General features: G+C 50.2%; 1 protein-coding gene across 4 annotated transcripts in view; it reads right to left on the reverse strand.

Moving 5' to 3' along the window:
* Positions 1–9898: 9898 nt before the first annotated feature.
* Positions 9899–25534, reverse strand: part of JADE2 (jade family PHD finger 2) — a 74035-nt gene continuing 58399 nt past the window's right edge. For 3 of the 4 annotated variants that reach the window (XM_074552355.1, XM_074552353.1, XM_074552354.1), the window contains 4 exons: positions 25035–25496; positions 20599–20716; positions 16600–16728; positions 9899–14428 (listed from right to left, as the gene is read on the reverse strand). In XM_074552355.1, the coding sequence (XP_074408456.1) occupies positions 13572–14428; positions 16600–16728; positions 20599–20716; positions 25035–25496 (1566 nt within the window). In that variant the 3' untranslated portion in view covers positions 9899–13571. The remainder of the gene's footprint in view (positions 14429–16599; positions 16729–20598; positions 20717–25034; positions 25497–25534) is intronic. The other variant, XM_074552356.1, reaches the window with a different exon arrangement.

Below are 25534 nucleotides of genomic sequence, written 5' to 3' on the forward strand. Positions count from 1 at the left end.
GGCTGCTGGCATCTCCCCAGTGCAAGCACCTCATCCCCAGCTCAGGTGTCCTTCCAGTCCGGGAAGGATTCCTTCTCTCACTGCTTTCCTTCCATCCATAGGTGGCAGCAGGCTTTAAAATCTTTAACCTCTCACCGCTGATGTTTTTTAAGAGCTCAGGGAGTTGTGCAACGATCTCCAGAACGACCGTGCACAGAGCTGGGGAAAGGGGAACGGATCCTTGTCAAGGAATGAAACGTCCTTTGCAGCTGTTTACTGAATTGCTGAATTGTGAACACAAACAGCAGAAAGTCAAACTCGGGAGCAAGAAAGGGCAAACAGGCTCCTGTTTGGAGCCAGCATACTCTTGCAAAGGACAGCAATTTCATCAGATAAGCAGCTCAGGAAGACTAATGTGGTTAGCAGCTTTCCCCTGCGAAACTATGCAGTGGATGCAAAAAGCTGTGGTGTGGATTTCAGCAGCTCTGCTCTAATTTGCTTTGTGTGCCTCTGCCTGCAGCAGGGGATCTCTCCCCTCCCTGCCATGGTGTGAGTTGCTCTGTGGCTCAGCTGAGGTGGCAGGGCCAGCTCTGCATGCTGGGGACACAGGGACAGGGATGGCTGCCCCTGCTCCAGCAGCACATGGAGCACTCTCTGCTCCATGGTGGTGTCAACTGCAGCTCCAAAGGCTGCTCAGCATCTCCAGAGCTCCATCCTGATGCCTCCACCTGCCACAGCAGCTCACTGGCTGCCCTGGGCTGTGAGCCAGCCCTCCTCCAGCCCCCACCCCAACTCCTGAGCATGGAGGAAGGTCAGCATCGCTGTCTCTCCTCACATTCATTTCAGGTTGTGGGTCCCTGCTCAAGCTGCTCACACCTCCTGGGACCTGTGGTGCCACGTGCCAAGCACACTCCTGTGCCTGGCTGTGGTTTGCCTTCTATTCCCATGTGTGTGGTGCCAGCTCACACAAACAAATCAGATCCTGCTGACAAGGACCAAGAGCCACGTGGGCTGGAGGTCAGAGGGCTCTCCAGAATGAGGCACTGAGTCACAGCCACCTCCCAGGGTGATTAATTGGGAATTTGTTAGAGCATGGAGAAGGAAAAGGTCAGCAGCAGGTGCACTGGCCAAGGGTGAGGGAAACCCTCCACAGAAGTTATTATACTTCTAATTAATCACTGCTCCAATTGAAGGAGACATTCTTTTCCACCTGCCCTGTAGCTGATGGGGTGTTGCTGGAACAGTGGTAATGACTCATTTGGAAACCACAAAGGTGACAGGAATTTGGACAGACAATCCTAAATAACCTTGCAAGCTTCACAGGGTTCTTGTAAGATTAAATAATAATAAAATTGTAGTTAAAGTAGTGTCTATATGCACAGAGATCTCTGTGACTTGGCCTGGAGGGGAGGAATCCAAAGGAGAAGAAGAAAGCCTGGGTTTGTGGATGGATGGATGGATGGATGGATGGATGGATGGATGGATGGATGGATGGATGGATGGATGGATGGATGGATGTCTTGAGGCTGGGAGGGAGCAGGATCAGGCTGGTGAGCAGAGAGGCTGGAAGGGGACATGGTTCTTCTCAGCAGGGACAGAGCCCATCCAGCTTTCTGCATATGCTGGACTGGGGGCTGTGCTCAGCTGAACCTCAGGGAAAGGCATCTTCCCCACATTTACATCCCCAGCCCCATTTTCTGATCCTGTAGGGAAAAGCACATGCCGATTTAAATTTAACTTTTCCCAATAAGATGATTAAATACCTGTTTTACACAGCTGGCTCTCACAAGGCAAGGAGGATTTCATGTGCAATGCTGGTACCAGTGCTGGGGCATGGGACACCAAGGGTGCCATGGGTGACATGGGCACTGAGGCTGCCACATTGCTGGGCAATCATTAGCCCTGGCAAGGGGATGGCAGAGCCCCTGCTGCACTGCAGAGCTCTGGAGTGAAGCACAGCCTCCTGTTTACAGCCAGGAGCTGGCTCTGCAGGCACAATTACCCCTATTTTGACACCTCTCAGGAGCACTGAGTGACGGCTCTTGGAGAGGAGCAGCAGCTCCACTCAGGCTGCCGCTGACAGTTCCAGATGACAGGAATATGAAGGCTTAATTATGATATAATTAAATTGAAGTGATCATCTCATGTCTGTTTAGTGTCTAACATAGAATGATCTGGTGATCTCAGTCTAGTTTGCAGCGGCCTTTGGTTACAAACCAGGAGTGTGGGGGTGGGAGTGGGTGCTGAAATCCTGGGGGGAAAAGGGGGTCAGGGAGAGAGGTCCTGCCTGGGCAGTGGAGGCTGCCCAGGAAACTGGGCTCCTGCAGTGTTCTGCCTGTATTTGGGTGCATTTTTGCTTTGCCTCCTCCAGGAACTTCCCAAAGAATGATTTCTGTGTCAGACAGCTGTGAGAACAGCAGTTCTTCATCTGCTGGAGCATAAAATGCAGATTTGTGCATGACACAGGCAGTGGCTGGCCTGGGCTGCTGCCTGGCCTGGGCTGGGAAAGGGGGAAGCCCTCAGGCTGGATCACCCTTGCTGGCCCTGAGCACCCATCTGCCATGTTCCCAATATTCAGGAACACCAGAAAAAATAAAAATATTTTCCAAATAACCACTATTCAAACCGCTGATGCATACCCCAGCTTCTTGGTAGCTGGCAATGTCAAATTTCCTTGGAGGCAAAGTTCAGAGGATGGATCCCATCCTGGATGAGCACCTGCCCTGGGGCTGCAGGGAACCTCCTGTGCTCTGAACACCCCAAGACTGAGCCTTGGTGGTGGCTGGTGCCACACAGAATCACGCAGGATCAGAGAATATTCTGAATTGGAGGAGACCCACAAGTATCACTGAGTACAGCTCAGCACACAAGTAAACTCTTCTCTCTCTTCCCATGTGGAATTGGATTTTTCAGCCTTAAATTCTAGGAATATAAATTTTCATTTACAGATATTCAAGCTATCTTGACTATCTGCAGATGAAAAACTGTATTTATAGAGCTAGCTATCTATAGGTATTTACCCTTATAGATTTTCATATATAGATATCTCAAAATATTCATTATAGATGTGCCTGTAATATACTTTTATTAGACTAAAAACCTTTGTAATTCCAGGGAAGTGTGGATGCTGGCATTGGTGGGTTGCTCAGCTGTAATTCCTGAGTAGCTTCTGTGCCCGTAGGTGGGAGCTGACTAAGGAGCAGCTCTTTAACCCCACAGCTGCAGCACAGATTTGTTCCTTGGTGGTTGCTGGTGCCAGCCAGCCTGGTTTGGTTGTTCTTCTTTTATCAAGAGTAGGGTAGGAAATGTTAGTACAAGTGTTAGGCCATGTTTGTGTTTTAAAGGCATTTCATGTTGGGGTTCACATCTGCCTTGGGAAAGCCCAGAGGGGGGCTGCAGTGACTGGGGGACATTGACATTAAAGTGTCACACTCAGTGGAAGTCCTGCTCAGGCTGGGCTCTGGTCTGTCATTCCCAGCCTCCTTCTGTCCTGCTGCTCCCACACACCAAGGGCCTGCAGTTAATTCCAGGAGAAATTCAGCCATTCCCCTCTGGCTCAGGTGGTCCATGCCTTTACCCAGAAAAGATCTCCAAGTGCTTTTTGACTCTGGGCTGGGGATGCAGCAGCTTCTGGGCAGCTGAAACCTGGCTCTGTCTCTGTCAGGTGGATTCTGCTCCATCACTACAGCAAATGCTGCCCTTAGTTATTTTCACCATTTCTTTGCATTAGCCACATGGGAAGTAGCTGCTGTAGAGCCAAGTAGTGTTTGTACCTGACAAGAACCCACAATTTCAGACTCTCCACCCTTCTCCTGTGGCTTTGCTGCATTGTTTGCTGCTCTAGTGGTTCATGTGGAGCTCACTAAAGGTGCCAAAGCTGGGAGCCATAGCAGAGCTGTCCCTCCACAGGCACAGCAAGTGCCACTGCAGGCAGTAGGACAATTTCCTCAGCTGCTCCTAGGCTGTCCCAGGGGATGAAGTTGCTCTGCAGGCACTCGGTGTGATCCACGTGGCAATGCAAACCAGCCCAGTGGCACTGCACTCCCAAAAATGCTTTCCCCAGCACTGGGATGCCTGCCCAGAGTCAGCAGTGTCCAGGCTGGAGCAGGCACAAGTGGGGTGTTCATCATCAGGAGCTTGGCAGTGGCCTTGCTGGGGCCTCATACTCCTGCAGAAATGAGCATTTCCCACCACAAAAGCTGTTCCTTCATGCCCAGCCCTGTGTCACTGGGTCACCTCTGCTCCCTGCTCCAGGGACTGGTCTGGGAGAGTTGGAGTGGGCTGGGGAAAACCCTGTCTGAAACAAATTCGTCTGTGGAGGATCTGGGCCTGTCAGTCCTCTTGCTCAGAGGAGGGCTAAGAGCATCCCAAAAGGGGCTGCAGCACCCATGGGAGGCCAGGCTTGGAGCAGAGGTCTGACAGGCAGGCAGTGAACCAGTGTCAGCCTGCCCACATCCTTTGGCTTTTGGTGTTTCAGGTGTCATTTGCTCCCCCACCCCAAGAGTTCTGGGCTCTGAATTTTAGTCTGAGTCAAACTCTAAGAGCAAAATGCAGATTAAATTCCTGCCTGTGACTGGCTTTCCACTTGTACCAGATCAGAGGAGCACCCTCGGGGGGACAGCCCTGCTCCGAGTGTCAGGTCCTACAGGGGGACACAGCCCCACACAGCCTCCCTGGGAAAGACAAAGAGGCACCAAATGAAAAGAAGGGGATGGGATATTTTGTCAGCAGCGCTCCTGCTCCTGCTGCTTCCCTTCTGAGGGCTGCAGATGCTCATTCCAGCTGGGTTTAGCCTGGAAGGTGCTTCAGTTGCTGCTGCAGACTCCTCATTCTTTCCAGTCATTCAGCAATGAGACAATTCCTTGCTTATTCACCCCATCAGTACAGCCCTCCAGGTCCACAAACCTTTCCCCTGATTCCCTCATTTTCAACAAACTGCTTTCACTGATGCATTATGGAAACCAAAAGGCAAAATGAGTTTGTGTATGCATGACAATTTCACTTCTGCCAGCCCCCAGCATCGCAGCTCTCCAGCAGCCAGCAAACACCACCCTCAGACTGGAAAATCAGCCGAAATGTGATTTCTGTGAGGGCCCCAGTGTGATTCCTCGGGCTATCAGAGAGTGCTGCCACCTGCCTTAGTGTAAGGTAATTCTGTTTGCTGAAGCAGCTCTTGTCCACTTAATTATCAACAGGTGAAAACCTCAGCTAAGCCAAAGACTTTATGAAACAATAAAAAAAAGCCAGTAAGCAGTCTCAGAAGCCAGTAATGGCATCCTGTGTTCCCCCATTAGGAAGCAGAGAGTTACAGTGAGTTTCAGCTCTCAGGTCACATTTTCCAACAGGCACCTGTGAGCCAGCGGCAGCAGTGACATCTTCCTTGGTGCCAGGTGTGGCTGTTACTTCACCATCACTGAACATCCTCCAATGCTTGGGATGGAAAACACTGCAGATGCCTGTCAGGGGCTGGTGGGATGCTGGGTGGGAGCTGTGGCTGTTGATGGTTGGAGGAGGCACTCTCTGGCTGTGCCATGCCATGCCATGCCCTTGCCACTCCCAGCCTGTGCTCCTGGAGCTCAACTATTTATGCTCCTTTTTTTACACTCCTCCTCCCTCCTGGTGTGTTGGCATGAGCTGGATTTGGAGCTGTTGTGCAGCACACACAGAGGACTGGGGAGATGCTCGCAGGCCTCAGATCAGAGCAGTGACCTCAGTCCTCACGGCTCAGCAGACATCTTGCTCTTGCTGTGCCAATAAATGTGCCTTGAGGCTGGCTGTGCCCTGGCATCCTTGTGACTCAGCCTGAAATCTCAGTCATGGGTGCTTTTACTGCTAGGAGAGAGCTGGTGCTGAGCAGGTGATGCTCGTGGCACAGGGATGTGTCCCCAGCCTGCTTCTGGCCACACAGTGATGCTGCTTGGCCTGTGCTGCTCCAGAGCTGCTCCCTGTGGGGTGGGTTAAAAAACCTGATTGGAACCAGCTCATTGCTCATGGCTCTCCAGAACAGCCCTTCAGGGGGGCTGGAGCATGCCAGGTCTGTGTGCTGGCCTCTCTGCATGTCTTGAGGAGTCCTGTGTCCCCCAGCATGGCACCTGGCTCCAGCTGGCTTTGGGAATGCAGGGCACAAGGGCTGGCATCCCTGCTGCTGGGCTTTATCCCCCAAACTTACCCATTTTAAAGCTGGAGCTGCAAAAATTGCCGATTTCCCTCTTTTAGAAATGCTTTATTTATCCTGCTTTCTTATTAAGGGCAGGAATTCATCCCCTGCCTGACAGTCTCTCTGTGGAGTGTCAGTGTTATTTGTGGTATCCCACACAACAAACACCTATTTATAGCTGAGCATTCTTGGAAGGGGCTTTGGTACCTTGCTGTCTGCAGGGAATTTTCTCTCTTGCAGGGTACAGCACTGCAGCCTGCACAGGGAGATGTTGGGATGGAGCAGAGCACACGGCAGGTCCATTCCCACATGGATGGCTGGTGTCCTCAGCACCTCTCTCTTGGGAATAATTTTCCCAGGAGTTATGGCTGCAGATGTGTTATTTTGCTTTCTTGACCTGCCCTTTTTTCCCCTGCAAAAACTCCATTTAATTGATCTGACCATTTGGAGCTCATTGCAGGGCTGCTAATGACCAGGTGGAACAGCAGCATTTTAACCTCTGCATTTTCTACTTGTGCTCAGTGTCAGCATTATAAAGTACCACTTAAAATGTAAGCACAGGCAGTCAATTACTTTAATCTTTATTACATCTGAATGTACAGCAGCTACTCCTGAGGAAAAACACTGCATCTGACACTCAGCAGAGTGGGTTTAGCTGGGAAACACCATCCCAGCACTTAGGGAAATGCCAAAATCCCATTTTGGGAAACTCCATCCCAGCACTGCACACACCAGCAGAGCTCAGACTCCCCAGGGCTCATTTCTTAGGGCACCCACAGCACTTACAGCACCACCAACACCTGACTTCTGATTTTGGAAGGGAGCTGCATCCCTCTTACCACCTAATTCCCCTATAAACTCTGCTGTTTGCATGATTTATACCCGATGCAGACAAGGTCCAGGATCTGTGCCCACAGCACCCTCTCATGGATGAGGGATGGGTAAGGGCAGAGCTGTGAGCCCACCCTGTGCCCCCAAACCTTCCCTGGGGCCTGGGCACCTCCCCACCATGACATCATGATGGATCCCAGCATATTTGGCCATCTCAGGAGAAAGAACCAGCAACCAGCACCAGTCCCAACTCATCCCAAGCTAAGTTACCTTGGGAAAACGTATCTGTTTAAACCCGCCTTGAAAAATGCCTAGTTAGACCCTCCACAAGTCTAGTTTTCACTTTTGCATTAAACAAACAGGGAATGAGTTTGTCAAATAGAGTTTGGGATGGGCAAGAGAGCAGAGTCAGTGCTTGTGAAACCCTCTGGATCAGGCAGGGTCCAGCCTGGCCGCAGCAGGATTTTTCCCTTGTTTTGTGGGTTAGTCATAGGTTTGTTTATTTTTTTAGGGATTTTTTTTCTTATTCATCTGTTGCAATCACAGCAGACACATCATTTCACAGCCCTACATGGAAATCCAAGACCAAGGAACTATTTTTAGTGCACAAAATGTCTCTCCTAAATGTATTAACTTTGGAAGAGTAAATATTAAATATGGTCTCATCACATTAGAGGCATTTATGCAGAAGTACAGCACCAGCGGCTTTAATGGGTAGGGGAAATTATGTTATACCACCAGCACTTAATCAAACACAATAAAACAAGGTCTTACTGCAATTCTTTCAGGATAAGCTGAAGGAAAATTAATTCCCCTGCACATCCGTTGCTGATGATTTACTGACACCGGGGGGTATTTGACCCATTAGTATTTATGGTGGCACTTGCAATCTGTATGCAAAACATATAAGGACTAGCCTAACATTTATTTTGCAATTAAATTGAAATGAATCTTTGGCTACTCACTCCAAACCAAGGCATTCAGCACTATCTGTGCTGAAGATACTATAGGCAAGCCCTGAGTGAGTACCATAGCCCTATGTGCTCTGCCTACAAAGACAAGTTTAATAACAGCTTTTTGTGACTTTATTGAGGAATGATTTCTCAGGCTGGGCTGTAGGATGGTGTGGTGCTGCTAATGGAGCCCCAGTGCCCCAGGTCTGCCTGTCCCTGCCCTGTCAGCAGTGCCCTTTGTGGCTGGTGGCTCTCCTCTGGTGATGGTCAGGGGCACTGGGGTTGCTGCCTGGGTTTGGTACTCAGGCCTGGGCTCCTGGCCTCGTGAACTCCCTCCTGCTCCCCAGTCCTTCAGAAGGCAGCTTGGGGTTTAGCAGGTGTCTGTCTAAACAGGAAGATGTCAGAAATGAGCTGCTGGGCTGTTCTTGGTGCATTGGTCAGCTTGATTATTTTATCTCCTGTGAAATGGGGTCTCTGGGAGAGGAGGTGACATACAGAGGTGATGCAGTCTTTTCAGCAGCCCAAAATTCTCTTCCTTTGCTTGCAGGCACTTCTGTTCATTCCCATGCCCATTTCCATGATACATCCAGCTGGACCATCCCAGCCATCTCTGGTCTAATGCAGGTGCCAGCAGGCAGGGATGCATCTTCCCAGGAATTTGGCCAGCTCTCTCTTCCATGAGCCTTAAATATTTTGGAGACAAAATCCTTGCCAGTTTGTAAAGATGATGCCTCGTGTTCCCCAGCATCAGATCTCTGAGATCCATCTGGGCTTGGCATCCTCCCCTTGGACATTTTGGGGCTGGGAAAGGGGTTGCTGATTCCAGTTAAACAATAACAGTCAGGCTGGCCTTGCTCCCTGCTCTATGGAATGGAACTCCAGAATATCTCCCTGCCTTGAACAGGTGAAAAACTTGCTAGAGAAGACAGCTCTTGAACTGGCTTTTTGACAGGTTCATGCACATTGCTGTGGGCATCACACCTGCACTGAGGGGCTCTGGGGACTGAAGTTTATCTCTGAGGTGCCTGGAGAGCTGTGAGCAAGAACACAGCCCACTAACAAAATCCTCAGTTTTTAGCAATAAACCAATCTTTTCCTTTTTCATTGAAGAGCTAAATGTGAGGCCATGGTAGTTGCTCCACCCCCCAGAAGACCCATCTCAGATGAGTTTTGCTCTGACTTCACTGTGCACCATCACCTACCTGATTAATCACTTAACAAACAAATTGAATTAAGTATGTCTGCTAAATAGCTCCTTTTCCTTCAGCAGCTTGGGCACTTGGGCAATTTTACAGAAGAAAAACGTGCCAGTAAAGGCCAAAAATGGTGGAAGAGCCATTCCTTAATGACTTGAATATTTGCTGAAACAAGGCAGCACCCTTGCCTGTGGCCTCCAAACCAGCCAAGCATTCACAAGATGTGGATCCTATTCAAGTTTTTAAAGCTTTAGTTCCCATCTCCTCCCATGGACAGAGATGCCACTCACTGGATTGGCTGCTGGTTGGCATCAGCAGGATGCAAGGAGTGTCTCACAAAGAGGAACACATCACTGGAGTATTTTGGATTTCACAGCTTACTTTTGCTCCCATGAATAGCAGATCTAGCAGTGTTTCCCTGCCTGTTAAAGCAGCTCCTGGAGCAAGAAGCTGTTCCTCTGAGCATCCTGTCTCACAGCAGGACTTCCTCTGTGGGCTTTGCTCCAAGTCTGCAAAACAAGACTTAAATCTCCACCAGAAAGGGAACTACCTTGAATTGCAGAAACTTTCAGGCATGGGGAACTTTGTGAACATCCTCCTGCTTGGGCTTGCCCTTCCAGCTGTTACAAACATCTCCAGCTGGCTAAGATTTGGCAATGGAAATGCAATGGAAGTTCAAAAATGTGCTCCTCACAGGCAGAGTGGCTGCATCAGCAGGGCTGGACCAGCATCCCTGGGATGAGCTTGCTCTGTGTGACCATGCTCACTACACCAACACGAGGTACACAGAAAACACTGCTTTATTGACTGCATTAGCCAACACATTGAGGAATGCAAAGGGGTTTCTTTTCATAAGCAATGGGCCATGGTCCCAATGTGTATTAAAGCATACACTGTATCTAAACAGGATGAAAATAATGGCAGACAGAGCTATTCCAAGGCAACACAAATAGCATGCATAATACAGTCTCACACAGAACGAGTTTGATAACATTATATTGCTTTAAGGATTAACTAACATGGAAAATGTACAAAAAGGAGAAATAGGTTTTTGCATTAATGAAAAATACATTTTTTTCTCTACAAAGGAATTTCTAATACAAGAAAATAAATATTGCAACATAAGCCAAAAATAATTTAAAATTGCTCTTTTCAATATATTTTCAATATTTCTCTTTTGTATTAACAAATGGCACATCACGTTCTTTGAAACAAAGAAAACAGAAGGGTTTCTCCTCCTGTGACATTCATATCGTTTCCTGTAACTGATGTGAAGTGGGTTGGTTTGCATGTGGAATGGTGCAAACTGCAGGGGATTTCCTTAAAGAACAACCAAACCTCATGCCCTGCCCTGTAGCAGCATCTTCCTGCAGCCTGCATCCATCCTGGCTCCATTCTGCATCCAACCTTGGGGTGAGCTCCATGGGACAGCAGGCATCCTAACCCCATAACATAGGTGCAAATGAAAAAAGAAAAAAAAAGAAAAATTAAAAAAAAATATCAAAAGATGGGTGTGGGGAAAATGGGAGTGTGGAATGGGAGCTGTCCTGGGGAAACTCCCTCAGCCATCAGGGCTGGGGCTGGTGAGGGGCTGTGCTCCATCAGGGAATGATGCTTTCTGCATCCTCATCTCAACAGCGGCTGCTTCTCCAAGGAAACAGGTGCTCTTACAGTGCAAATGTCAGTTCCTGCAGTTTATACATCTTAAAAGATAACATTTCTGTACTAAAATATACCTTTTTTTCTTCTCTTTCTATTCATTTCAAAATACATTTACATTAACATCAAAAATATTTTCCTTGTGCATTTTCTCTCCAGAACATCAGACTCCCCTGCTCCCAGGACGCTCCAGGCAGGGGATGCTCTGGGGTGGCTGCCGCCATCCTGCCATGGTCCAGCCCTTGCTCAGCCCCAAAGCTCACCAGAGCCCTTTTCCTCCTCTCTATTCCTGCCATCCCATTCTTCTCCCTGTGCCCCACCAGCTTGCTTAGCTTTTCCCCCATCTCCTGATGGCAAAACATGATGCCTGATGTTTTGGGAGTGTTTCAAACTGTGCTATTGCCCAGTGTTGGAGGTGCCAGGTTGGTTGTTCTTTAAAGTTTCCCCATTTTTGCTTTCCTGTACTGAGAAGACAAGTAGTGCAGAAGCTGATGAATGGAACTGTGTACAGTGAAATTTGTGGATTGCTTTTTTTTTAACCATAATTGAGTGAAGCACACGGAAGCAAGATTCATTAAAAGGCAGCATATTGATTATTGTTATGACTCGTATACTAGGATACTGGAGCTAAAGCTAGCAAGCCTGATAAGATAAACTAAGTCCTATTTACTGTATTTAACATTATCTGAACATACTGAGCCTTAATTAATGAGCAGATTTTCATTTCCAACCTCAATGGATTATGCTAATTTATAACAAAGGTAGTTCCTGTTTTGTTGGTACTTTGCTGTTTTTTTGTTTTCTTTTGTTTTTTCCCCCACTAATAACTTGTGTCACATTTTTCCCATCTGAGGAAGATTCCTTCCCAGGCACGGTCAGTCTCAGCCAGGTGAGTGTTGGGCTCAGGCAGGGCTGGGCATCCCACCCGCAGCCCCCACCGGTCGCCGTGTCTGGGATCAGCTGGGCTGTCATCGCTGATCTTTGCTGCAATTTGATCAATAATAAGGACTTTGGAAGGCTGATAAAGATGATGATCTACTCTAAAACACCAATCGAAATAGTCTCAGAGTTTCAAAAAGAAAGCTCACAGTGAAATGAGCAAAAAGCATCGGAAACCAAAATGGCAGGATGCGGTCTCGGAGCAGCAGCATCCCTCGGAGCAAGCTTGGAACCTAACGCCGCAGCAGTGTGGTATGAGTGTGTCTTTAGTCCTTGGTTGCTAAATAACTTCCAATTTTTTTTTCATAATGACAAGTTTCCGGTTTCTGGCTGTGCTGCTTGACTGTCAAAATATTTCTTTGGCATCCACAAAATTCTTTGACTGATTGGTTTGACAATTGCAAGGTTTTTTTGTTTAGTGATGGGTTTTAACCGGTTGCAGAAGTGTCCCAGGTTTGGGTTGGTTTTGTTTTTTTTTTTTTTAGTTTTTTTTTAAAACATTTTTTATTTTTAAAAAACAACAACAACAAAAGTTTCAGTGAATTCCTTTTTTTTTTTTTTGTTCCCTGAGCTCACACTGGGGTCACTCCAATAAAACACGTAGCATGACTTAACTGTGACCTTTGAAGCCAAAACCGAAGTAATGGTGCAATTAAGTGCAAACATGGAAATTCGCCTGACTTATAGGTAAAATGGGCTTTTAAACAACATTTAAGGCTTATTGGGGACATTTTATGCATTAAATTATTGTAATATTTATAATGTCAGCTTCTGTGAATCACCCCCCCACAACGAGTCAACAGCTTGTAACCAGGATTTAAGGTAAAAAAAAAAACCAAAACAAAACAAAGGATGGAGAGGAATAAATTCACCATTTCCATTGTAGCATTTAGAAGGAAAACATAATGGTGGCAACATAATTTCCCCTCAGTGACGGCACATTTGGCCTTGGGGCCATGGTTTTGGTTTGCAAGGGGGAATTCAAATGTGCTGCCCTGGCATGGTGAGACCACAGCAGCATTGGAGGGAAGCATGGGCAAAAAAAATGCTCAGCCTCCCAGGTTACACCAACCCTGACTCCCCATGGTGGTTTTAAAGGATGCTTTCCTCCTCCATCCAGCCCCACATTTCCATTCTCCACTTGCTGATCCATTCACCTGAGTAAATCCCTTCAATGTTTCTAAGAACCTCACTGGGGGCATGGACGGGGAGGACGTTTGCATCCTGACCCCTGGACGGATCCCAACCAGATGGAAAGGTGAGGGGAAAAATAACGACCAAGAGGTTTTTTCCCTAAAAATAGAAATGTAACATTGCTCTCTTCCACCCCAAGCGTTTTCCTCCAACAAGCTTTTTGTGCTTTAGTCATTATTTATTTTAGAATCGCTTATTTCGCTTCCTTCTCTCCGCACACACAGGTGGGAATTTCCCCTCCCACAGCTGGCCACTGCCGGACCCTCTATCGCTCCCTGCTCTGAGGGCAACCGTCCCAGGCAGAAATCTGCCCCTCATTAAATAATGCCCATTAATTGAACTGTCATCCCTGCAGAAAGCACGGGTATACCGGCACCCTCCACCCTCTCAGCGCCCTCGACGTCGGTCCTGCCGGGTGCCGGCTCACGTTCCCAGGCAGTGGGGTCAGGCAGGGAGCCGGGGAGGGACCACTGCTGTCACAGTCGTCGATGTCGGTGAAGCTGAAGCTGTATCTCAGGCGTTTCGAGAAGAGAAAGACAACAGTGCCGAATTTCCAACTATATACACATATTAAAAACCCCCCTCGCCGCGACACCAGGCAGAAATTGGACATGGCAGTTGGAACTGGGTTGAGGCCTCACGGAGCCGGCGCGGTCGGAGGAGTTAGGAGGCCAGGATGCTCATCCTGACGATGTCCTCACCGGCCGCCTCCAGCTGGCCCCGCTGCGCCCGGCCGCCGCGGGACTCCCCGTCCGAGTCGCTCATCTCGGCGTCGGAGAAGTATCCGTCCGTGTCGGCCTCGAAGCGCCGCAGGGCAGCTCCACCAGCGCCCTCGGTCTTGGGGGGCTGCGCCCGCCGCGCCCCCCGGCTCTCCTTTGGTAATTTGAACCGCACGATGGTTTTGGGGCTACCTATGGAGTCAGGCACTTTGGCCGCGGGGCTGGGCTCTGGCTGAGCGCAGCGCGGCGTCTCCTCCTCCTCCTCCTCCTTGCTGGCGCAGCCCCGCGTCCCAGCAGGGGGGTGAGGCTCGCTGGCTTTCTGCAGAGAGCCCTTCCTGGCCACCTTTTTGGCCTCGCCCGTCCCTTTGCGGTCGGTGGGGAGCTTGGCTGCCCCTTTTTCCGACTTGCTGGGTCTGGAATCCGGAGCGAAGGGCTTGGTGGGATCATCCAAGTTGCTGGCGTTGTTAGTCCAGGGCTCTGAGCCCTCCGGGTGGCCCCCGCTCACTGCACAGGGGCTGCTCCTCGGCAGCTTTTTCTTAGTGTTCGTTCTCGTTCTGCTTTTCACTTTCTTTGTGGTCTCGCTCTGCCTGAACGGGGACCTGAGGGAATGGTCCATCATGAAGCTCAGCAAGGTCTCCTCGTCCTGGAGGAGCTCCTCGGAGAGGCCGGGCGTGCTGGCCTCGTGGTGGGCGTTGTTGAGTGACCACTCGCTCATCGCCATGTTCTCCGCAGTGATCTGCACTGACTGTGCCAACCAGCTGTTGAAGAAGGTCCCGTCGATGGGGAAGGAGGTTGACAAGCCTGGGAAAAACAAGAGTGGAAGATTGCCTCAGAAGCCAGGAACAGGAACAGCCATGTTGCCCTCTATCACCATCACCACACCACCAAAACTCCGTGGCACTGGAGAAACACTTGGAAGATCAACTACAGTGCAACCCACCGGACACAGAGCAGGGGTTACTCTGGTACTAGTGCTGAACTTGGGGTGCACTGGGGTCACAGCACAACAGCTCAAGCAGTTCCTCACATCCAACTCTCCACAAACCTCCCTGAACCCAAACCAAGCTTCTTCCTTCAGTGAAGATGACAAGGAATGGCGCATCCCAGCATAGGTGGAAACATTCTCATGAAAAGGTGGACGACAAACAATTCAAACGTAAGTTAAAAAATATGGTGACAGAGCAGGACAGGGGAATGACAGGTTCCCCAGGAAGCAGTTGCTGCAAGGCCACCCCCAGAGTTAATCAGCCAGTGTGGTGATGGGACCACTGCTACATCTGCAGGTCTGAACATCTCAGAAGGCATGGAAACTGAAGAAGAGGAGCAAAGACGAAGGCTGGAATGGAAAAAGCTAAAAAGCTTCCTGATAATGATCATTGAGAGCAAGAGTGAGCACTGTGGGCTGGGCTAATTGGGTCCAATTAGTGATGGGAAAGGTGCACACCTACACAGGCACAGGCAGTTTTCATCTCTGAAACAGAAACCCACGAGTTCAACATCTGAGGTGGTTTTATGGATGGAGGAAAAATGAGGTTTGATTTGGGATTTCAGGAAGAGCTTTCCTTTGAAACAGTCAGTCCAGCAACAGAGAGGGAAACAGCAGTGGCCTGGGCAGGGTGACTCATGCCCACAAGGTTTGCTGATAGCAGGGTCAGCCTTACATCACCCTCACCTTGAGCAGCAACACAGGCTGTGACCCTGCACCTCCTGCAACTCTCCACAGTCTTTTTGGAGAAGACAGCACCCACCCCTGACAGCAGCCCAAGGCAGGGAAGGTGATGAAGGAGCAAGGATGAACTTTGGCCATTGTGTGGTACCCAAACACCAAAAGGCCCAAGTTTTGTGGGCAAGAGCACTGCCCAGCTCACCTTCCCCAGCCCTGCTTTGATGACAGCAGCCCCAAGCGATGCTTCAAGCCCTTCACAAAATGCAGAAGGTAACAAGACCTTGGTGAAACTTTGGGTCAAGTTGCCTGGTTTCCCAAGCTCATAGCCATGCAGCTTTCCTCTGAGATTCTCCAGCCTCCATTGTTTGCTGGAATTTGCCCCAGTAAATCCAAAACTTCTTTAGCAAACAGAGCAGAGACAGAATGAGTGCAAAAGCCCTGTTTCCAAAGGTCCAACAGCTCTGAGATGACAGAAAGCAGCATAGTCAGATGAGCAATGTGCAAAGCAGAGCAAGGCAGGGTGGTCAAGACTACCAGACCTCCCACAGAAATGCTCTGTACCCCCTGGAGGGTTTTACCGCATCTCCAGACTGCCTGAGAGCCTCAAAGGACCAGGGCTCCCCTGTGCCCTGGCAGCCAGGCACACAGGAACTCATCACCACCTGCCTCTGCTGGTGGAGGTGGCAGCACCAGAGGAAGTCAAGCAACAGCCCAATTCCACGTAAAAACCATATGCAGTTGTCAAGGACCTTGTCCAAAACAACCTTTTAGGTGATGGGGACCTGCTGGAGGTGGCTGAAGCATGTGTAGGGCCAGGCTCCTCACCCCTGAGCAAATTCATGAGATGGATGAGCTTTGTGCCTGACTCCTGGATGTTCCTGCACCACTGGCACAACCAGCATGGCCATGGATGGCACAGAACACCTCACAGCCCACGTGCTGCACTCACCATCACTGCACAGCACAGAGGAGCAGCCCTACCATGGGGTGGGTAAGTCTGATTTTATCACCTGAAAGTGAAATCCCGCTCCAGCAGCACACCACAGGTTTTGTAACACATTCTCCCAATCCTGGAGCTACAGAGGGAATTTTAAATCCCCTGCCCTGGCAGCGAGCATGTTTCTGAGCCAGTCTCTCTAGCAGGACCTGGATGATTCAGGCTGATTCCCACAAAAGTGAGATGGAAAGTGTAACTCCACCGTGTTACATGCAGGAGGGATCAGGGGCTGGGACTCTCAACCCTGCTCCCCAAAACAGGGAGCCTCCAGCATTGCGGGTCAGCTCTGCGCCATAAAATCAGACTTACCCAGTTGTCCCAAAACAGTTTCGTTGACCGATTTCCTTTTCTCTGTCTTCTCAGGACTATTTTTTCTACCATCTCTTCCTTTCCTTCTTGGGTCACTTTTCTTACCCTTTGTCTTCTTCCCAGTTTGTTCTGGCATTTTTTAGGAAAAAAGGAAAACGCCATGTGAGACGAGGCATCAGGGATGCTGTGGTGAGCGAGTTCCCCTGGGCAACCCCTGCAGTGGAGACCTGCAAACACCTCCAAGCCAAAGGGAGAGCAAGGGCCATCCTTTGGCCAGCTGTAGGCTAAGCTCTACATTTTAAGAAAATGTGAATCCTGTAGGTTATAAAAAAAAAAGAGATTTTAGCCTTGGAGAGGAGTGGCCACAGGAGCAGCCCCACTGAAGGCAGGTGATTTGCTGGAGGTTCTACAGTCACAGACCTGGAGCAGGACTATGGGGTGAGGACCCACTAGGGAGTTACCCCAAATCCTGCTCAGACACCTTGCAGGAGCCATAGTGACCTACAAACCTGGTGCTGTGTCACCCATCACCAACAAGAGCATCTCCAGAGGGAATTCTGCTGCACAGCCAGACTGACAGAGCAAAGGTACCAGCAGTTTTAGAGCCAACCTTGATCTGACAAAAGTGTACAGGAGTGAAAAAACCCTAAAGTGATATAGGTAGGAAAGATGACCAGGACTGCCTATGGAAAGGTAGGGATCTAACTCTTAGCTATAAAGACATTCAGCTAAAAATTAGCATTTCCTAAATGGCTTTGAACTTCTACTGGATTTATTCCTCTTGGGTAAACAGGAGAAATACCCTATAAAAGTACAACTTGTATTGCCAAGTAAAATACTTTCAGCAGTTTTTACTTACTCTCTTTTAGGCCATTCTCCCCCAGAAGTCCATGCTAAAACTTCTGTTAATTTTCAGAGAAGGAAGGATATTGCCCTTAAACCAAAATGTGGGTGGCTCGTGGAAATGGAGGCAAAACAGGCAGTTTTTCAGAGTCTGGCCCATAGGCTAAACAATGATCTTAAGGAAGAAATCAGTTTATTGTGTGAGCCAGCAGCAAATCCTCAGCGGAGAGGCCATGGGGTGGAGGGGTCAGAGGGAATAACCTCAGCTCTCCCCCTGCAGCAGCAGTGGAAATGTACTGGGTGGGCAGGGGAGGAAATTTGCATTGCACCTGCCTGAGTCTGAATTAACAGAGGATTTACAGTCCTGGAGTTGCCAGCCAGGAACCCCTCCTGACCAAAGGACTTACAGAAAGAAAGGAAGAAATGCAAAAGCAAATTTGGTATTTGCTACGTTCCTGCCAAGTAATGGGAGGAAGGCAGACACATTTTTCACTTCGCTTACAAAATCAAAATCTAACTTTGTTTAGACAGCACAACGGGGCTAAAGAGAAACCCGAGCAGCACTTTTTGAAGAGGAACCTGTCAAAATAGTAGCCGTGTTTCAAAGCCAGACAGTGTTTACTTTCCACTCAGTGCAAGAAAAATACAGGGAAGAGAGGAAGGTTCATTTTACATGGGAAGGTCTCACTGATTTTATTAAGAATCTCCTGCTTAAATGATCATTTGACAGTGGGAAAAATAAACCCCTCCTGTTCTGAGTATTGTGTGGGAGCTGGTCCAAAAAAACCTTTGTGCCAAAACCATCTTTGGAACAACCCCAACAGATCTCAGTGGATGGCTACTGTACAGCAGCTAAAAACTGCTCTCATCCTGGTGAAATAATGGAGACTTCTTCCTTCCTCCCAGGAACCCCAGGTATGAAGGGGGAGCATCCTGGTCAGGAGCTGTGGGGGAGGATGCTAATGGAACTGTTCCCCTCTTCCAAACCAGTGAGTGCTTTGTAATGCTGGAAAAGGCAGCAGGGAGTTATCCAAAGCTTTGGTTCCACTGGAAGCTCAGTATCTGCAGCTCCTGGTGTGGTCTTGGCAGGGGAACTCCTCCTGAGCTCAGGACACTCTACAGACTGATGCTGAAGGGTGCCTAATGTCCCCCTGGCATGGGAAGGACCCAGATGCCCAAACCACCTGGAGATGCCAGGACCAAATTCCTGGAGCTGGGCTGTTTCCCTGGCAGCAGGGACTCAGGAGAGCTGGGTCCCACAGGAAGCAGTCACTCCCAGCTCAGGCTCAAGCAGTAAGTCCATCCTGGGAGAGACAAGCAGCTCAGCTTGGTTGGTTCAGAGTGGAAAAGTGCAAACATCAGCCAGACAGGGCAGGAGGGAAGGGCATCTGCAGCACAATGTGATCCCTGCACACCAAACCCTGCCCAAGCCACCCTTCCACTGTGGGCTTGTCTCTGATCACTCACCTTTAGGCAGAAGAAACATCATGGGCACAGCAGCCATGCTTTTCTAAGTACACCCATAACATTTTGGGGAAAGGCAATTGCACAGCACCAATGAGCAATGCAGACAACCCCAAAACACCATCAGCAGAGCCTCAACATCAGCTCCCCATGATTGGCTGGCATCTGCACCCCACTGGTGAGGCTCCCAGCTCACCTACTCCCACTGTCCCTGGGAGGAACTGCTGGCTCCCATCCCACTGGGCATCAGAGAGGGTTGGACATGAACCCCAAGGCATTTTGGGGAACACGGGTCCCCCAAGGACATTTTGGGGAACACAGGTTCCCAAGGGCATTTCCAGCTATCTAACACCTTGTCTGCAAGAGAGGAGAGCTTAAAAATCTGTCCTGGCAAACTACCCTGTGCCTGTCTCCTTCTGAGAGCTGTGAATGCTGGGCTGGGTTTAAAGAGCATCCTGAAGTCCCCTGTGATGCCTCCAAAACCCTCAGAAGCTGGCAGTGACAGCACATGGCAGGAATGCTGCTGGCTGGGACAGTGAGGTGGGGGTCCAGCTCAGGAATAACATGCACATAACACCCTGGGTGCCAGGGAATGGATGTGCAATGTGGGGTCCCCAGTAGCGCAAACACCATTTGTGTGTGTTCAGGCTGCTGAGCTGCACCTCTGGTCCAGTAAGGACAGTCAGAGCAACTCAGAGTATGCCAGGGACTGGGATTTGCAGGACCCACATCAGCCCAGAGCACACCCTTGGGCCCCCCAGCCCCTCCTGTGCCCCACCGCTGCCTGGCCTTGGCTATCAGCAGGAATCTGCATGGGCCTGACTCACAGACATCTCAGCACACACATTCCTCAGCCTCCAAAACTTCAGTCAAAGGAGACTTTTGTCAAGGAAAGCTCAGCCCAGACAGTTCTTGAAGAAACCCCAACCATGTGATGGCTTCAAACACAACTCCAAAGCCACAAACACAACAACCGTCGGAAGCGGCTGCCAAAGCACCAGATGCTGCTGCTGGAAAAACTCTTCTGCAGCCACAGGGGCTGCTCTGCCCTGCCACAGGAGGCACAGGAGGAGAAGGAGGAGGGAGCAGGAGCTCTGGGCTCCAGCACTGCTTGTGCAAAAGGAAAAAAAAAAGTAGGACAAAAGGAAACCAGCTTTTTTTCAGCTCCTTAATAAAAGTTGGCAGAGGCTTTGCAGCCAGCAGCATGATCTCCACTAAGGGTATGTGAAGCAGGGAGCTGCAGCTGACCAGAGCTAAAGGAGCTGGTCTCCTGGAGCAACAGGCTCCCCACCAGCAGCTTAACCTTTGATTCCTGACAGAATGCTCAGAGGCATCTGCAAAGAGCCTGAGCAGGGCTCCAGCCTGTGCCAGCTGCAGAGCAGCCCCGTGCCCAGGATGTGCCACCTCCTCCCAAGCAGCCCCAGCTCACAAAAAGTCACCAAATACTGTCCCAGCACCCCCACCTAAGCAAATGCTTGGTCCTTCTGAGTGATTTCTGGGAAGGGAGGATCAAGAGGGATCTGTGAAAACAAACAGCTCCAGCACTCCAGTCTGGCTTTATTGAGTGTTTCTGAGTCAATATATGAGCCATGCCAAAATAACACATCAGGGGAGGGGGCAGCTCTGGCTTCCCTGGCACACAACTTGGCTTCAGTGGGAAGCATCTGTGAGAGTGAGTTTTGTGGTACTGACCTGGGTAAAGATCTTTCTCAATCAGCTTCATCTGGAGATGGAAGATCTGCTCCTGCAGTTTACAAATGGTGTGTTTCATTTTCTCCCGTCTTGTCACCATGTAACAGAGATTTCTAACCTACAGAAACACAAGAAACAGTGTCTGGTTTAGGCAGGGTCACAGCAGGTCCCCTCAAGCTGTGCTGCTGCTCCTGCTGCCCGGGGAAATCCCCACTCCCTGGGATTCCATCCTTTTCCCCTCACCATCTTCTGTGCTGCCCTCCTGCCATGGCCCTTTGGGTGAGCCAGGGCTGGCAGAGCGGGCTCTGGATCCAAACTGTGTGGTACATATGGGAAAAGCCATGCAGTGAATCATTCCAAGCCCAAACAGCTCTGTCCTGGGATCAGCCAGGAGCCCACGGTGGGCAGGGAAGGCTGGGAAGGAAGATGAGGAAGATGCTTCAGAAGGAGCATTTAACACAGGCATGGACAGGGCCAGCACCAACACCTGAGCACTGTTCTGAGTCCTTGGCCCAGCAGCTGCATCATGCACATTCCTGTGCACACCTGACAAGGCCACTGCACAAAAAATGCCAAATTCGATGAAGCAGCTTGGTACCCCCAGTCCTCATGCACAAACTGCACCTTTTGCAAGAGGGATAAACCCTCTTCCCACAGCCAGTGCAGGGGAGGGACTGAGCTGGGATGGGGATGGCAGAGATTCACAGGACTGCCCTAAAGCAGATCCCAGGGAAAAGCACAGAAAACACAGCAAAATTCCCTGGTGATGCTGGCCCAGGTCAGCAGCTGCAGCAGCTCCCTGCCTCAAACCTGGCCCCTTCATATGGATATTTACACTTGCTCCACAGCTACCTGCAAATCACTGGTGCATTCTGTCCCAGCTCCAGAACTTTCATTAACCATGCCAGTGGGGTTGGAATGAGATGATCTTTTAAGGTCCCTTCCAACCCAACCCATTCTGTGATTATCTGAAGCTTTAAACACAAACAGCAAAGCACAAAATATAACTGCTCATGTGAGCCCTGCAGCAGCAGCAGCTAAACCCTGATGCTGATAAACACCCCCAGCAGCACAAGATGACAGAATTACTGCTGATAACTCCTGGCACCTGGCACTTGATGAGTTTCATGCCCTGCTTTTGCCAGCCCCACGTAAGGGTGGCTGGAGAGCCAGGCTCTGGCACTGCTGCCACAATGGACAGCAAGGCTTTGGAGCAAGCAGAGGCTTTCAGCTGCAGAGCATAAAATGCTAATGGCAGCTAACAGGATTTGACAGCATTTACTCAGCTTTTTGATGCTGCCTGTAATAAGGTAAGGGGGAGGTGGCCTGAACAGAAGAACATGCACATGGGTATGTCCACACCCACGTGTGACCCTGATGTCTTCGATTCCTCCCCTCCTCATGCTCACACTCTTCTCTGCAGAGAATATTTCCAGGTTTGGGGGACTGTCCCAGTGTGGCCAGGAGCCTCTCACAATGACACAGCAAGCCAGGACATTGTCCCACACTTACCTTGTATCTGCCACCACAGGCTGTGAGGGCAGCAGGACAACTGCAGGCAACCCCTGCCTCACTTAAGGACAATTTGGCAATGTTTAGAAAAAAAGGAGAAGAAGCTGCTCTTTTTTGTTGTTGTTGAATCCCCTAGCTGTAAATACAAGGCAGGGAGTTCTATAGCATATTTTACTATGTTCTCTTTTTTCTTTCTGGATTGGAGAAAACATCAAGCTATTTCTTTATAAAGAAAACAACTGCTTCTGGCAACCTGACTCTCCAAGAGTTTGGCCATATCTCTTCCCTATGATTTGATATTCCTGGAAGAAAACATTACTTTAGCTTTGCTTAGAGACTGCTGGTATTTACCCACACTTACACAGCTCAACACCACCCAGTGCTGCTTCCCCAAGCCAAGTTTAGATGCTGGTGTGAAAGCCTGGAAACCACAGCTTTTTGTTAAAGTTAATTTAAACACCCAGTCCTTGGAAAAAGCTTTTTTAAAAAAGGCAAAGAGAGTTAAAAAAAGGCCAAAAATAAAATGGGGGGACTGTATTAGGATTCCCAGGTAATACCAGATAACAGCTTTAATTTGCTAACACTGTGAAGTACAGAAATGTCAGGGATTAAGAAATTACAGAGAGAACCACCATCCCTATGGCCGTCCCCATGTCATCTGCTCTCTGCTCCTGCCCTCCCCAACTCCTGGATCCCCGATACCATGACCAGCCCCAAAATCACCTCTGCCAGATTAATTGCTGAAATTGCTAAAATCCAACATGACATGCTGTGGACACCCTTTGAAAGCCTTCAGAGCCTTCCAGGCTACTCCTCTCTGATCCCAGTTTGATGTGATTCCTGACTATCTGCAAGTGAGCCAGGGTGGCAGTGACCTGCCAGGTGCAGGATCAGATACCTGGGATGCTCTGCCCACAATTGGATTTAAAGCCCTATCACCCATCTGAGCACTGGACTTTGATCTGGCTGGTGTTTATTGTTCCACTCTTGGAAGCAGAACAAACAAACAGCTCTTCCAGGCACAGGCAGTGAAACCTGGCAGGGAGTTGCTAAGCAGAGGCTGAATGCTGATGGGCACACCCCACAAAGCCTGGAGGCAACTCTGGGAAATGAGAAATCTGGTAAAACACGTAGTTTTGACACAAAGAAATCAAAGAGAAGCTGCCGTGAGCAAAGCATGGTACCCAGGGATGCACAGTGGTTCAGTGCAGCTGGAAAAGCCAAGCTGGCAACAAAAGGGAGCAGCAGGAGGCAAAGCAGCCTGGTTCAGATTTACAGTATAGAGCGGATGAGGGGGAAAAGTGAGTTGAACTTGTCACCCTTGCATTAGGCAGATGCAGCCTGTTGCTGGAGACCCACTCATGGTGGCACCAGCCCAGCACAACACAGAGATGGCAATGTGGTAAGTAAAGGCAGGAACAAAGGGGGGGCAGACTGGCAGAGGGATGGCAATGATGACCACACGGATGAAAGCCACAGAATCACAGAAAATAGACCAACAGCTTCAAATCCAACTATTTCCACACAGAAAAAGCTCTCTGGCTCCAGGATCCACATGGGAGTGGGTGCAGCAGGGGACCAGGGCAGGCAGGTCCAAAGCTGAACCCCCACCTGGACACGGACACAGTGCCCACACACACTGCCCTCCTCCCCACAGGGTCAGTTATGCTGCAAACCCACAGCAGATTGAAGGGAGGGCTCAGGGACATGCAGGGGCAGCACCCCCACCACCTTCACCTCCCAGGGAAGGGCATGTCACCTACTGCACCCTCAGCTCAGGAAACCACAGCACCATATCCACCAGGTCAGAACCATGCTGTTCTCCTGCTTTCCTTGCTCCTAGAGACTGCCTAAGCTGTGGGTCGGGAGTCTAACAGGGACCTGGGCAAGGGCAGTGGATTCACCCCTCTGGCAGGAGCAGAGAGAGGGGACCAGGCAGGGCTCGGGTATTAAGCAAAGGAAGTGAAGGAGCTTGGGCTGTGCATGCCAGGCTTGGCATCCCTGCCCTGCCTGTCCCTGTGCCACTGCTGCAGTGTGCTACACCCGTGTGCCTCCCAGCAGCAGCACCACTGCACCTGTCCCCTCTCTGCCAGCTCACCCCAGGCTCTGTGTGCACTGCTTCTTCCCCTGTGCCTCTTCCCCTCGCTGCTTCTCACCTTCCAGCTGCTGCTCCTCTCCAGCCTCTGCCCCATCCCTGCTCCTGCCCTCGTGCAGCCAAATCCAGAGGCAGCTGCATGGGGTGGCAGCCAGCCCAGCTCAGGGAGCTCTGGCACCACAGGGGCACTGCTGCTCCACCAATGCTCCCTCTCACCCAAAAAGCTGCTGTGGAGGCTGCTGCTTCCTCTGCTCTGGCTGGGAGGATTCCAGGATGCCCTGCACCACTGGGAGCTGCAGGTGCTGCATCCTCTGGCCTGGCTCTGCCTCTGCTCCCTGAGGAGCTGACCCACTTTTGGCTGCAGCAGGGCAGCCATGCCCAGTCCCACTGGCCCTGCCCTCACTCTGCTTTCACTCCTCTTTGATGTTTAATGTAAGTACACAATGATGTGTTCCCAAGCCTTGCTGCTTGCAAAGCACCTGAGGGACAACACAGGCTAATTCTGTGAAACAATTCAGGCATAGTGGACACAAGCTGCAGCATCATCTGCCTCCCACCCACCCAGCCCTGCCGAGGCACCTCTCCCTGCAGACATTTGTTCTTTTGAACCCCTGGATGAGCCCAACACTAACTTATTCCATCATTGTCAGTGTTTTGGCAGTGATGACGTGCACACACTGAGCACTGCTAAATTTCTGAATGAAGATGGAAGAACAAAACTGTGAGGGGAGCCAAACTGAGTCAGGGGGAGCAGGGCTTGTGCTGCCTGTGGGTGCCAATAGCCCTGATGGGCACAGGGGCACAGCACTGAAGGAGAAGCTGTACTCACCCTCTCCAGGTCCTGCCTGAGGTGCATGAAGAGCTTTAGGCGTCGGTAGAGAACATCCTGCTCCTGCTGAGCCAAGTTGTCCACTTCATCTGTTTTTGGTGTCAGCAGCGGCTTGTTGGAGTTTGCTTTCCTCTTCAGCTTCCAGTACTGGTAGACAAAGTCCACCAGCGATTCACTCAAGTCAAGGTTCTCTGCCACCTCTGAAGGCTTCACGAGCTCATAGAAGTCCTCCTCCAGCTGCTGGAGCTTCTGCTTCCGCAGCGTGACCTTCTCCAAGTCCAGCTGGGCTTGGTCGGGCTCTGTCCGCGCCTCCTCGGGCAACTTGGTGGCGCCAGTGCTGTGCTCAAGGCAGAAGGACTTGAACTTCACCTCGTCGTTGTCTGCAAGGATGGTCCTCATGTCCAGGTTGTGGTCGAAGGCGCAGGTGACGTGGAATGCGGTGACACAGGCGGGCATGGAGCACTGCGGGAGAGGGACAGGGCTCAGGGACAGCAATGAGG

Source organism: Zonotrichia albicollis, chromosome 15, assembly GCF_047830755.1.
Source record: "Zonotrichia albicollis isolate bZonAlb1 chromosome 15, bZonAlb1.hap1, whole genome shotgun sequence".
NCBI lineage: Eukaryota > Metazoa > Chordata > Aves > Passeriformes > Passerellidae > Zonotrichia > Zonotrichia albicollis.